The sequence below is a fragment of the Rattus norvegicus genome, chromosome 7 (assembly GCF_021556685.1).
Source record: "Rattus norvegicus strain SHRSP/BbbUtx chromosome 7, alternate assembly SHRSP_T2T, whole genome shotgun sequence".
Lineage (NCBI taxonomy): Eukaryota > Metazoa > Chordata > Mammalia > Rodentia > Muridae > Rattus > Rattus norvegicus.
In genome coordinates, this window is record NC_141540.1 from 83,823,502 (window position 1) to 83,838,434 (window position 14,933).

Below are 14,933 nucleotides of genomic sequence, written 5' to 3' on the forward strand. Positions count from 1 at the left end.
CAGACTTGTTACATATTTTTTCCATAAAAATCTTAGCACATCATGTAAATTGCATATAGTAGGATAGGATGTACAAAAGGCAAATATTTACTTGCACATCTGTTCATATCTGGGGCTCGGTGTCCATAGTACCCTGATGGGCAGGAATGCAGACACTCTCCATACTGGCGCATCCCTTCTCTCCGAAGGAAAAAGAACAACTTCTGCTGACATCGGCTGCAGCCATTGTCCTTCGAACAAGACAAACAACCCTTGCAAATGGGATTTGATACATAACTAGCTGTAACAGAGAAACACAAAACAAAATTATTAGAATAGTAATGTGATTAGACATTTGGTCTATATACCATCATGCAAAGAACGACGTTTCAGATCATATACCCAAGAAGAGAACCTGTTACTGCCAGGTTTCTAAACCAATATAATTTCTGTTTTCTAACACTCATCTTTATTCCAATAGATGCTTATAGTTCTCGCCCCTTACCAAAGAAGCTTTTTTGCAACAGCTGGAGACTATTACAGAAATCTTCCCTGGTCAAAAATATGGAGACTATATGATTGCTGGAGTAAGAAACCCAAATGGATACATCTGGAAGGTAACCCCTACACTTAAGGCTCAGGGAAAATCATGGAAGAGGGGGAAAATATTCTGAGAGGCAGATATCAAGGATGCCTGTGGATGGATCATGTCTCCTAGATATGCCAGAGAAAATGCAAAGATGAACTTTTAACAATACGGTTGTCTGACTAAGACCAGCAAAAGGACACCAGTTGACATGCCAGTGCACACAAGAGAGTCCACATACATGATCCCTCCCCTAGATAAGAGGTGTAGGTCAGTGGGTGCTTGAGAGGGAGAGATTCAGCTGCCTCCAGGAAAAAAATATCCCACCTAGGTTTGCCAATTCAAAAAGGTCAGTCATAGACACATACAGATGAATGAAGCTAATGGACTCTATAGCTAATATACACGTGGGTGCATATACACATGGGAATATATGTGGAACAATTACAATTAAAAAAATCATGAACTTGGGAAACCAGACTCTTGTGTAAGTTAAAGTGTAGAGAGGAGGACAAAAGTGATTTAGATGTAGTGGTCATATATGAAGCTCTCAAAAATACATTTAAAAAGAAGTTCCTGCTTTACTCACATAGAAATGCAAGCATATACCCTCACCCTGGCAAATGAACCATTTAAACTTTAATAGTAGGAGAAAAATAAGACATTTTCATCTCCAGAGCATAAAATTAACATTTAAATTTAACATGAGCACAAGACTTGAAGGGAATCCAAAACTAAACTTTCAAAGTTTCTTCTTTATCAATTAGAAACACCAATAAATTAAATTTTAAGTAAACAAGCACTTGCTATAACTTTTAAGGTGCTACTCCCAAGACTATTGGGCAAAATGACTAAACCAAGCAACAGACAAAAATAAATTTATAAAACATTAGCAGGAAAAAAAGCAGCCAAATCTCTATGAATGGCATGGACACACTGGGGGATGTTCACACTATGAATTTGGCTCAACAGTGAAAAATAAAACCTTAGGGAACCGTAGGAAAGGCAGGTATGAGTGAAACAGCAACAGGGAGATGAGAGTAATTAGAAGGCATTATATACATGTATGAAATCAAAGAAAATATTAAATAAAAGCTGCAATAAAGAAAGGATTTTAGAACACAAATACTCTCAAAATGCAGCCAGAAGAGGAACAAAATTAATACACTGAATCTTGATCCAAGAATCAAGACACACGGGCAAAAGGAATGTTCTGGAAAATGAGCAAAGATGCTTTATGGAGTAGGCATGAGAAGATGAAGGTTGAGAGCTAACCTAGGAAGAGTTCTATGTGTACAGTCAATTTCGAGGAGGTACTGTAGCAAATGTCACAGTGTGGTTTAAGTGACATGAACTCCTCCCATATGCTATCATGGCCCCAAGTGTCTAAGCAGAGCTCACTTCTCAATACATTTTCTTCCTCTCTCCTGCTCTTGGTGGCCCCAGGCACCTCCTGGCTCAGTAACTGCAATCTCTCAGTCAGCTACCCCACTACCTCCCTGCCTACTTTTTTTTCTGTCTCCTGTAAGCATTTTTACTCTTTTGTTTTACTTTTTCTTTTTATTGAAAATAGATTTTTTTCTTACAGAATATATCCTGATTATGGTTTCTGTCCCTCTATTTCTCCCAAACACACACACACACACACACACACACACACACACACACACACACACACACACCTGGCTGACCTGGACCTCACATGTTCACCTGCCTCTACCACCCAAGTGCTAGGTAGGATTCAAAGGGTGTGCCACCAAGACCAGCTTTTCCTTGCTTGCTTAAAAAATGATGGAAATATTCTCTTTAGGAGATAAGGTAGGTATAAGGATAAGATGTAGAAATATAACCTTAAATTCAATATATCATCATAAAATTTGTTATTCCTAGTTAAAATCAGTAATTTAAAATACAAAAGATCCTCTGTGCACATGCTATAAAATTTGGAAACAAACACAGTCTGGTATTGAATCTTTTACTTTAAAAGGACATCCTTTTGTCGAACAAATAACCGTTACTAGTACTAAGAAATACATGTCCAGATGAGCAGATAGATACACACCACAGTGCCCTGTGCCCAGAGTATCATTCCTTTGTTTAGCAGGACTCAGATTCCAGAACACTGATAACTGTGGATGATCTATATAGGTTTTAGCACTATTAGATTCCCTAGCTCCTGGACTCACAGAGATCTATCCCGTGGACATTCTCTTTCTTAAAAACCTATGTATTCCAAATAGTCTTCAATTTATTGCCTCAATTCTGTAAATCTGGAATTGTAGAACAAAGCACAGATTGTCTGGAGATAAAGGTCTTTTTATCTATAAGTAATGCTATTGAATGAATGCTTTTCCAGGTATTCTCCACATTCATGTAGGTACATACAATATATGATTCATAAGTTTTCATAAATGTGATAATACAATGAAGCATAAGTTTTTTCCCTATTTCAAAGCAATAATCCACCTCAATGCTTTTAATCTGATTTCCTGGAAGCAGTTTTACCTGCAGCCTTTACTTAGCCCAAACCACTCAGGTATCTAGAGAATAAATACTCTTTCTGAAGATCACAACCATTTCTGTCCTTCAGCTTAATCTGATGGATTTAAACAATTAACAGAACTAGGAAATACTTCTCTCAGTCCAGAACTAATATGTCTTTCTAACCCCCAAACCCACATCTCACACACACACACACACACACACACACACACACACACACACACAGCGGGGGGGAGAGAGAGAGAGAGAGACAGAGAGAGAGAGACAGAGACAGAGACAGAGAGAAAGACAGGGAGAGACAGAGAGAGGAGAGGGAGGGAGGGAGGGAGGGAGGGAGGGAGGGAGGGAGAGAGAGAGGGAGAGAGAGAGAGAGAGAGAGAGAGAGAGAGAGAGAGAGAGAGAGAGAGAAGACAGACAGAGGGACAGAGAGATTTGATTGATTTTCTCACAAAGCAAAAATGATATGAGCCACATCCAGTCTAAATGCTCTGTTTACTTTTCCTAACTGAAATAGCTTGGGCTGCTAAGATTGTCTTCCTTCTCTCATTCTATGATAATTATACAACCTCTGTTAACCACTTGATTCAACTTTTTTTGGTTTTATTTTTGCATTGGATATTTTATGTATTTACATTTCAAATGTATACCCCATTCCCCATTCCCCCCTCCCCCTGCTTCTATGAAGATGTTCCCATTTCTACCTCACTATCCTGACATTCCCCTACACTGGGGCATCAAGCCTTCCCAGGACCAAGGGCTTCTCCTCCTATTGATGCCAGACAATGCCATCCTCTGCTAAATATGTAGCTAGAGCTATGGGTCCCTCCATGTGTACTCTGTGGTTGGTGGTTTAGTCCCTGGGAGCTCTGGGAGGTCTGGTTGGTTGATATGGTTGTTTTTCCTGTGGATTGCAAACCCCTTCACCTCCTACAGTCCTTTCAACTCCTCCATTGCGGACCCTGAAGCGCAGTTAGGTGCAGCATCCCATCTGGAGAGATGGCTCAGCCATTAAGGGACAGGCTTGACTCTTTCTTCTTAGGAGTTCCGCTAATCTCTCCATTCGGGACTTTATCCTCTTTTGAACACTTCTAGAGCTCAATTCTGGGCTCATTCACCCTGAATTACATTGTTAACAATTTCTAGAAATTGTGATTTTTTTTTAATAAAGCAGTTCCATTTGTCTTCTCTACATTCCCTGTTACTTTCAGAAAAGGTTTTACTCTAATATTGTTCTTGGTGTCCTGGGCAAGTGTGAGTTTCAACAAACTTAGAACCAAGTGAACATCTCTGTGTAAGAAAGGGGAAACAGTAATACTTACAGTAATAGGAGTAAATAATAGAGTGTGGATTGCTAGAAAAGAGAAATACAGAAGCTGTAATGGTGTTGAAAAACTGACTGGGAAGAGACCAGCTCTGTCATTTTTGAACAATGTCTACCTAAAGCCTCCACCCTGTGGACTGGCATTTAGAACTCTCGTCTGAACAACTAGGAGACTAAAGCAGGAACTGGAGTTCCTGCAGATCCTGCATCCAGAGCCCACCATAGAACCCTTTGCAGCCAGCGCTGCCTGGCTTCTGCTCTTGGAGTTAATTACAGATTAGCAAAAGGTTATTCAAATCTCAAAGCTAACTTTGAAGAGAGAGGAGAATTTGTAAAGTTTATACTCACAAGGGCATTTTTCTATCCCACAGTGATCACAAACTCAAGTGAAGCTATACTTGCTTGGAGTTCAAAGGTCAAACCAAGAGCACTTTATCATCATAAACCATACTCCATAGTAAGAAGTAGAGAGGAAAGGGAATTACAGAACCAAGGGAATCAACAAATTAAAGGCTTTTTTTTTGTTTTGTACTTATGTATCAAAAGACTACTTTAATCTTGACCACAAAGATTTCATAGTCAACAAATTTCACCCTACACTTATTTTTTAAAAGGTATTCTTAAAACTGTTACAAAGCACTGCTTCGGTTACTTGAACCTGGACAGACTTAAGCAATAAAAAGTGACTTAGGGAATGGATGCTGTGGTCTGTATCTTCCCATCTCTATAACCTGACCCTTGAGGAATGCTTGTGAAGCAGGAGCGAGGCTCCACGCCCAAACCTAATGATCTATTAAGACTCCTCCAGGCACGGGTTTCTAATACTGCCCGCTACCAAAGAACAAGAGTAAAGTGAGTTTGCCAACCTCTTGCTCCGATCCTCTAGCAGACTTTCAGTTTAACTGACCTTCATTCCATGCCAATTATCTCCGCAGACTTCACTGTACTGTAAATCAACACTCCAAGAGTAGTTCAACCAGAGTCTTTCCATCTATTATGTATGGTAACTACCCTAACTCTGGATCCAAACACAAGCCAAACAGAGATTTAGGCATGACTATTTTATCAAGGTCGTAAGTCAAATGGCTCTGTCTATTTCTGTGAGATTTAATTCAAGTGTGCAGGTGGATAAACATTTCTTAATTCTCAGCTTTGATGCTCATGTTTATTTGTTTTTTTCCTGTAAGCTTCAACTTCTCCAACCTCAAAGCCTGCTGAGATCCAGAGCCTTGTACGTCCAACCAAAACATGTTCCCAAATCTAGACCCACCCAAGACTGGAAAGATGAAACTCCTCACATGAGACATGGAGAACACTGAAAAAAGCAGTGGTGATTCTGCATGAGGCCAACCACATCTCCTGGACATGTTTGGATCAAGGAACAATTTCACATTGCCAGTTCTTTATCACGAGAAAGCATACTTAGAACTTGATCATAATTGTGTCTATCCAATTGTGTTCCTTTGGAATTGTAAAGCAAATCTGGCCTTTTGTATTAATCTTGATGTTTTAAGTTCTATCATGTGTTAAATATATCAGCAATTCACATTTTTATCTTATGTGTTGAGCAGCCATGTGTCTCTACAATGTTCCGGACACTTTTTAAAAGTGCTCCCCTGTTCTGGAATTAGCCCCTACCAAGGGAGACAAGCACTAAGTTTCTTCTAGGAACAGGCATCTATTTTTCACAAAGGGATGGATGTCTATTTCTGAAAATAGGGGGACTCAGAAATAGGCTGTTGGCACCTTAACATCACTCATTTTCTCATTAAATACTGTTTAATTGTGTTACACCAATTTCTAAACTAAAATGTCAGTGTCACTTTATTACTGGAGCTAATCATGAAATTGCTAAAGTGCATAGTCATCCAAAAGTCCAAAGTGTATATAGTAAAAATAAGTAAATTTGTGGCACCAACAATTTGAATGAAATCCAGTACAATTTAACGTGTGTCCAGATGCTTTCCATAAGTCCTTGACAACGCTGCGATGAAAGTCCAGCAATTCAGTGTATCAGCATATTCAACAAAGCAACCAGGCCATCAATTAGTGAGTCAAAGAACATTGGGTTAAAATCCGTTACTCCTATCTGGATACTTTCCTGGTTTGCATGAAACTAATAGTTCCATAAAATATCACCATAAATCATGGAATGCAATTAATATGAAAACAGATTTTAATATTGTATGTTCAAAAAGTCATCATAGCCAAGATTGAAAAATTTTGAAATTTGAAATGTTATTAAAATTTAGATATACACTACTAAATGTCATCCATTATAGTTTTAGGAGAGAAAATAAACATGAATTTAATATAGAAAAACTGAACATAATAACCAAGGGTAAAGTTTGTGCAAAAAAATTCCTTTGGCCGTCTAGAGTTTAACGATATTTTCTCAGTATTTCTGTTCATTTCTCACCACAAGTTGTTCAAGAATATTTTTCCAAATAAGACTTACACAAGATAGGGTCTGAGTGCTGCAAGAAGTGGGCATCAGACCCCATCTCTAGCCAGCATCTACCTCCAACTGATAACTGCTAGTCAAGGAAAAATTAAGTTTCTTCCACAGAGTCTCACTGGGTATACAGAGCACACACAAGGGCAAGCCCCATGCCCAGCAGTAGATGGTCAACACAAAATGAACTCTGTTTTTCTTAACCATACAAGTCTTTTGTTTACATACTAGAGCTTCTGGTTTTTGTGTATTGATGGGATATGTGTGCACATGTGTGTCTTTGCAACTTGGTGTTTCTTGTAATTTTCTTTGGCTCCTTTTTTATATTTGTTTGTTTTGTCCTATTCTGATTTGTTTGCTTTTTGCTTAATGTTTTATTTTATTACTATTTTTTAGATGCCCACTTGTTTTCTAATAAGAGAGAAACAGAAAGACGTGTGCATTGGGCAGGTGCGGAGGTGGAGAAGATCTGGAAAAAGTTGCAGGGAGGGAACACTATATCCAGTAACAACTGTATGAAAAAATCCAGTTTTAATAAATGAATAAATAAAGGAAAACAAACAAAAAAGTGAAATAAAGTTTTAGAAAGCTGTGCCTTCATACTCAAGCAGTACCTCTGAGAAGTATTTATTGCATAGCTAGAAGTGTTATTAGCAATAATTCTATTTTATGCACTCTAATTATGTCAATTAAAAACTTGGATATCTGCTTACATCTAAAAGTATTCATTGGGAAAATAATATTTCCAAAATATATACACTCCCAAAATATGGAACTCTTTTAATGAAATTAATGTTTTCCTTTTCTAATTTTTTTTTGTTTTGATTTTGGAAGCACCACACCCTGGAAGCCGAGATCAGTACCTGGCTTGAACCATTAAGAACTAAGTCACAGGAGCGTGTTACCACACCGTGCTCAGAAATCACTCCTCTGAATTAAAGGTTTTAACATTCTGCTTCCAACAAAATAGATGTCACAGTAGAAAAAGTTAACATTAGAAGAATGTAGTTTTAAATTATGAGATTATGAAGAGGTTCGCAAATCTATTTAAACACATGAAGTGCTAATACCTTCCCAAACATAAATTACTACAATTGTAAGTCCCTAATTACTCTCCAGAGCCAGCACTATTTCAGCCGTAAGCTTCATAAACTGGTACTATGGGCAAACATTTACAGCCATGATTAACTACAGCCACAGGATGGTTCATTGCCTGGGCTTTTTTCTTTCTTTTTCAAATACAAGTCAGGGAACCAGAAGGTCTGCAGGAAGCATACGCCTCTAATGCTTACTGCAAATCAGCTAAGATATCCCAAGATGCTCAGAACACTTAGTAACTGTTACAAAAGGCAGAAGGGCAACATGAAGATGCTGCCTTACATGGCATTGCTTAAGGGCAGGGCAGACCTATCCAGAATGTGACGAACACATTCTCTTCCTAACATAACAACTAACAGACTTCATTAATATTCAAGACAAGCTGCAAGACTGGAAGAGATAGAATGACTATACCAATGGTTGAAAAAGCAAAAATAACTTTGGTAAACTCATTCCACCTTAAGAAAATGCTAAATTCCTTCAATGTACTTCACCAAAAACTGAACCAAAGAGGAACTGTAAGCATTGTGTTGGGAGCCACAGAAACTTGACAGAGCATCCAAAAAACAAAAAAAAAAAAAAACAAAAACAAAACAAAACAAAAAAAACACATAGTTCACAATGTGAAGTACCATGTATACACATTCACATTCATGATGGTGAGCTTTGTCAACATGACATAACTTAGAACCACCTGGAAGATACATTCAATATGGTATTGTCTCCATTGGGCATTTCAATTTAAGAGTGTCTTTTTTAAGTTATTTGATGGATAGAAACCCTACTCACTGTGGGCAGCACCATTCCCTAGACAGGTATGAACTTTAAAGGAGTAAAAAATTACACTGAGCACAAACAAGCAAGCAAGTGAACATAGATGGACTCATTATTCTCTGCTCTTGGCTGAGGATGTAATGAGACAAGCTAAATTCCCTGCCTTAACTTCCCCACAATGATGAATTGGGCCCTAGAACTGTAAGTAAAATAACCTCTTTTCTCTCCTAAATTGTCTTTTGTTGGGATATTTTATCACAGCAATAAAAATGAAATTCACAAAGACAGACAGGGAGAGAGGCAGAGAGGCAGACAGAAAGAGATAGAGACAGAGAGAGGGAGAGGGGAAAGGCAGAGAGGGAAAGAGATAGAGATGGAGAGAGGGAGAGGGGGAGAGAGAGAAAGAGAAAGAGCATGAAAGCTAACAGGTGAGCTGTGGAAGGAATAAGATCTTGCAGGAGAGGAGGTTGCCAAAGATATGGAATGGAAGTAGGTGACTCCAATGGGAATACATGATAAACTTGAAAGGAAATGTCTGAATGAAACACAACACTGTGTACAATGAATACAAGGTAATAAAAGAAAGGAAGAAATATACTTCAAAAATATATTTTCTAATAAGTTAATATCAAAATTCAAGTTATAAGATACAGGAAAAGAATAATCATCCATAGAGCACAAAAAAAACCTCTCAACTCAATACTTAAAATAACCACAAATGTTGAATTTTTTTTTCTATAACCAACATTCAGTTTGGGAGTCCAAGCTTTAACAAGCTTTATTCTTCTTTGTAACCTGACAAAGTGTAGGACACAAAAGCTTTCTGCATATCCCTATACCTGATGTTAATTCTGATATGTAATGAAAAATGTGCCAAGATGGATGAGAACACACTTATCCCAAAACTAAACTACTAACACACATGCACACACGCACACATACACAAGCACACACACACATATACACAAACACACACACACAAGCACACAGACACACACACACACACACACACACACACACACACACACACACACATGAGAAAAACAATCAGCCACCAACAATATAAGGTCTTCAGCTGCAAGTATCCATAGCATTAATTATTCAGTAAAAAAACATAATGTCTGTTCATTTTTTTCCAACAAAATGGTCTGGAAAATGGTCCTTCTTTTCAAAACAAAGGAAGAATCCTATCATATGCTCTATAAAACAAGCCACCTGCTGGGATCCACACAAAAACATAATTTACTCCATGAAACTGTTCTAATGCCAAAAGAAAATCTTAAAGTTAGAATGCGTGAGATCCTCTAAGCCATGGTTAGAAACTGCTGTGCTATACAAATTACTCATGCTTAAACTTGGCTTAAGCTTTAACAACACACTTAAAAGACCCATGACAAAATATAGGCACAATGCTGTGCTCATGGGAACCCCACCATAAGCAGATCTAAATATATACATTCGTGAAGATTGTGAAACCGGCACTTTCACATGGTTCTGTGTTTATACAACGAGATAATCTATTTACTTAAATAGAAAATAAATGCTCACAAACCCAAATTTGTGTTCCATAAAACATTTAAATACTTCTTACTCTAACACTATGTGAAAAGAGTTTTGCATTTTAAGTACTACAACATATGTGTCAAGGTCTGGCCCATATAACTACCACTATGCAAAAGATTCCTTTCTACCTAGGCCAAGATTAAATTAATTTAAAAGGAAGGAAGGTGGTATCATAGAGTCTATTCAACTCTACATAGGACACCTACTTTCTAGAAAACAATGCATTTGTTAACTCCTGCTTACACCATCTTTTAGAGCAATAAATGGAAAACAAATTGAATGGCCTATTTCATGTCAAACACAAAACCCACAAAAAGAAACCAACTATAGGGTCCCTGTGATCTAGAGATGGAAACTTCCACAGCCCTCAACACTGGGTTTTGAAAGAATGAATGAACACATGCTTGTTAGCTCTATTGCTCTTGAAGACAAAACAAATGTTTAACTTTATGGAAAAACACTAACACTGAAGTCTGGCAAAGATTATCATGCAACAGTAATGACAGCTATGACTTTCACTTTTAAACAGTAGTGCATTCCTGTACATATCCAATGTGGGTCATCATTTGCACCAATCACCTGTGTGCACAAGCGTCAAACTAAGTCGCCACAAAATCTCCTGACTTACAAAGATTTTGTTCTCAATTTTCAAACCAATGTCCTACATTACTTGCTTATGACGGCATTTTAATATACTTTAATGGGTGGTTATGCTAACTTCACATTCATCCATACCTGATGCCCCAAATGAAATTTATTCTAAGATGATTCTTACATTCAGATCAAGAAAAAGAAGGATGTCTCAGAAACACGAAAGTAAAGAGTTACCACTGGAGATCATGCTATATGACCGAAGAGCAATGCTTCTTGTACTTCTTGAGAACATACTTATCATTCAGAATCTCCAGACATACGAGTGAATAAACAAATTAAGAAACCTTTCTGAGGTCATATAGCTTGAATATGGCCCTCACCTTTTACTTCAAAAGAAGCCGTGTATTTTTTGTTTCCACACTAAGGAAAACATATACAGCATTTAGAAAGAAAAGGCACTAAAACCGTGAAAATCGTTAAAACATCTCCAACCAACACTTCCAAATAAAATTACTGTTACATCAAAGAGGACAACGGGGGAAACTGAGTTACAAGTTTCTTCTGGCAGAAGTTAAAGAGAAATCTCCAAAACTATAAATGAAAGTCTTTAACTGTTTGGTCAGATAGCAAAAGGCCAGCACTTTTTAAGCAGAGAGCTCTACTTGACAAGTTCAAAGAAAACAAAAATCACCCTCAAACCATGCAATTTCCTGCAAATGGGCCACTCTCTTCACTGTCTTTGAAGACAGAGCCCATTCTGGCTAAGGGGCCTTTGAAGTCACTCAGAAAGCATACCTATGTAATTAAAAGGCCTCAGAACCCCATTCAAATGACCCAAACTGGACTTTAAGGATACACCAAAGAGAGAAGTGTGGATGGATTTGGGAGTAAGTTGTCCACTACCCTGACTCTTCTCTACTTCCTCTAACATTGGAAGTAAAAGGTACATATATGTATGGAGATGCACTAATTGAAAACTGTTAATAGTACTTGATGACTCTCAGGAAGGATTCTTATAGATGAATTTGAATAAGCATATGAAACAATACAAACACATAAGACAGCAAAATGTCGATTCAAATGTTTACATATGTTATTCTGAATCATATGTATATTGTTAAACATTAGGTCCTTTATGTCAGGTGTTCAGGATTCAATAAATATTTTCAGAAACATTTGTCTTTCATACTTGATTATCATTTTCTAACCTACAGTCAGTATCAAGTATTCTAATAATAGCCATTGATATTTTTTCTTCTAGTTAGAATTTCACCCGATATCACACATTGCATCAGGTTTTCCTATCTCTTTAAATTTGTAATCTGAAACAGTCCTTTCATGAGTATCATATTTTTCTTTTTATTATATTTTTATTATTTAAAATATTTTTTTAAATTTAAACATTTTTTGATAGTTCCCCCTCCATCAAATCCTTCCAGATCCCATTCCCCTCCCTACCAATACAACATCAAAACCAAGAAAACAAAATAAAACAAAATCCATTTAAAAAAAAAAAACAACAAAACCAAAAAAAAAAAAATTAACCCCACCAAACTCTAAGCAAATAAACACACACACACACACACACACACACACACACACACACACACACACACACACACCCTTTGGAGTCCATTATGTGTTAGCCAATTACTCCCGAGCATGAGGCCTGCCCCAGAGTGAGTGATAAATTCAGTGGAACTCCACTGGAGAAAACAGAGTAACGAACTCTGACTGTAAAGCTCAGGAAGGCAGTTTTGTGTTTACAGCTAAACTTTCCAAACTAGAGATGGAATTAGAATAGTTCCAAAATAAGAAATATAAGTGGAGAAATTAATGATGTTCTAGAGAATTTAACAAAGTTGGAATGAAGCTCAGAGATAAAGTCAAACATTTAAATAAACAAATATAAAAAGATAAACTCAGAAGGAGGAAAAAAAATAATAGGATAATCCTAAAACAAATGCAGGCCAAAGGGCAAGTTTCCTGAGTCATATAAGAAATCGTCAAAAATAAAAAGTTAAAACCGCCCCTAGTAGGGTGTAATGTGCTACTTAAAATGGATAAAAAGTATTATAGCTTACCAATTCTCTAAAATTAAATTAGCTTCAGAATGCAATGCAAATGAAAAGGCAGGTAAGTTCCCACAGTAAGGAGATCATCCTCTACAGCCACAGTACTTACTGCTGCTAATCCTCAGACATGTATGCAACATGGACGAGACGCTCATGCGCCTGTCTGCTTCCACATATCCTCAGTCACCTCTGAAATGCCACGCTCCACCCATCCAGAAACTAATTAAGGAGTATGCATTGCCATGAGATGCTTATTTTTATTTAACTTAAAATAAATCATACACTATTCGTTGTCTTCTTGTTGATATTTTTATAGTCTAGGCCAATTGTTTCATAGAATGCCTTAAAACCTGATAGTGATACAGCAATTACTATTTTGTGGTCAAGTAACCAAAATATCTTACTATTGTGATACCGACGAATGAAGTTGTGTGCGTGTGCGTGTGTGCGTTTGCGAGTGCGTGTGCGTGTGTGTGTGTGTGCATGTGTTCGTGTGTGTGCGTGTGTGTGTGTAAGTTACCCAGGAGATTATCTAATAATTCTAATGAACTAAGCTCTCTTTACGATGAAGTGATTTGACCAAACCCACATTAACTAAGTAATCAAACTTAGCATCACTAAAAAATGGAACAAAGTATACTGCACACTCCCCTCCCAGTGTATGGTGACTAGGTGTCACCTCTACATTGATGCTTTGTCAACAGACACTTGCAAATATTTTTGTCATACTGTCTCTAGCTGCATTTTCAGGGATGAAGAGTTTGGCACCATGGAAACCATTTTCTTATTCTTCTCATTCTCACCAACAGTGCCGGGCCAATAACCAATTTCCAAAAAAGGTGCAGCAAATGGAGAAAAGCAAAAGTCAGTAAACACTGATTATAAGGAGTTGGGGTTTTGTGCAATACAAGACAGAATCCTTACACTGATCCACAAAGGTAAGTGTGTATGCAAACATATGCTCACACACACACACACACACACACACACACACACACACACACGGCAATAAGTAGAATTAGCTGTTTTCTGGGGAATTGGTTCATTATCTTGTCTCGTGCACAGTTGAGCTCCCACAAAGTCTCATTTGTGTTTTACTCATACCATATAGAAATTTGTTCTATAAAAATTCTCAATTTCTTGCTCATTCTCTGAAAGGAATATGACACGCCCACATTCCTGCTTAAGTTATCAGCTAAAGCACAGTAGCATGTATCCATGTATTAACACAGAGTCCATCGCGGGATGTTATGCTTGTAATGAGCCTCGCCCACAGAACGGTGGCTGTCTGGACTCTGGGGAGCACCATCCATATTTGGGCAACACACCAAAGTTCATGCTGTCTCCGACAACCTTTCGCCGACATCTAATTCAGTCACTCACAAGAATCCTTGAGTCATCTTATAAACCACTGCAAATGTCCTCAGTGTGAATTAATTGTTAATCCATAACATGATGGTTTTTTAACTGGAACTTAGTAGAACTGGCATAAAAAGAACAGATGTTATCACATAAATAGTATTAATAAAAACCAAATTAGATTCACATACGAAACTATTATAAACACATGTAAATGTTTCTTAATTTTATAACCATGTCAAACAAATACACTATGCACAATGCTTGCAATTTTTTAAGTCTATGTTCATAGAGTAAAAGTTTACTAATAGGCTATATGACAAAATCATAAATCTGGAAAAAAAAGGTAAAGTCATAAAAAGAAAAACAACAAATTGGAAATGTTGTATCATACAACAAATAACATTTTTATTGAGACTATTTGAAAACCTAACAAAAAGAAATGGAAAAGTTCAAAGAATCAAATATGCTGTTCAAAAGATATACATGGAGATGTATTGAACCTGACTAGGGACAAAGGATAAATCAAAATAGAAAGTCTTCCTCATCCTTTGTTGAGTTTAAAATATTGATTCTCTAAGAAATACAAGTTTTAGCACTGAGGCCAGAGAATCACAAGTTGTAGGT

The 14,933-nt window shown here is 37.3% G+C and overlaps 1 protein-coding gene across 9 annotated transcripts in view; it reads right to left on the bottom strand.

Annotated features, from left to right (window-relative positions):
* Positions 1-14,933, bottom strand: part of Rspo2 (R-spondin 2) — a 136,662-nt gene that overhangs the window by 67,845 nt on the left and 53,884 nt on the right. For all 9 annotated transcript variants that reach the window (XM_087558656.1, XM_087558657.1, XM_087558658.1 and 6 more), the window contains 1 exon segment: positions 92-280. In XM_087558656.1, the coding sequence (XP_087414782.1) occupies positions 92-280 (189 nt within the window).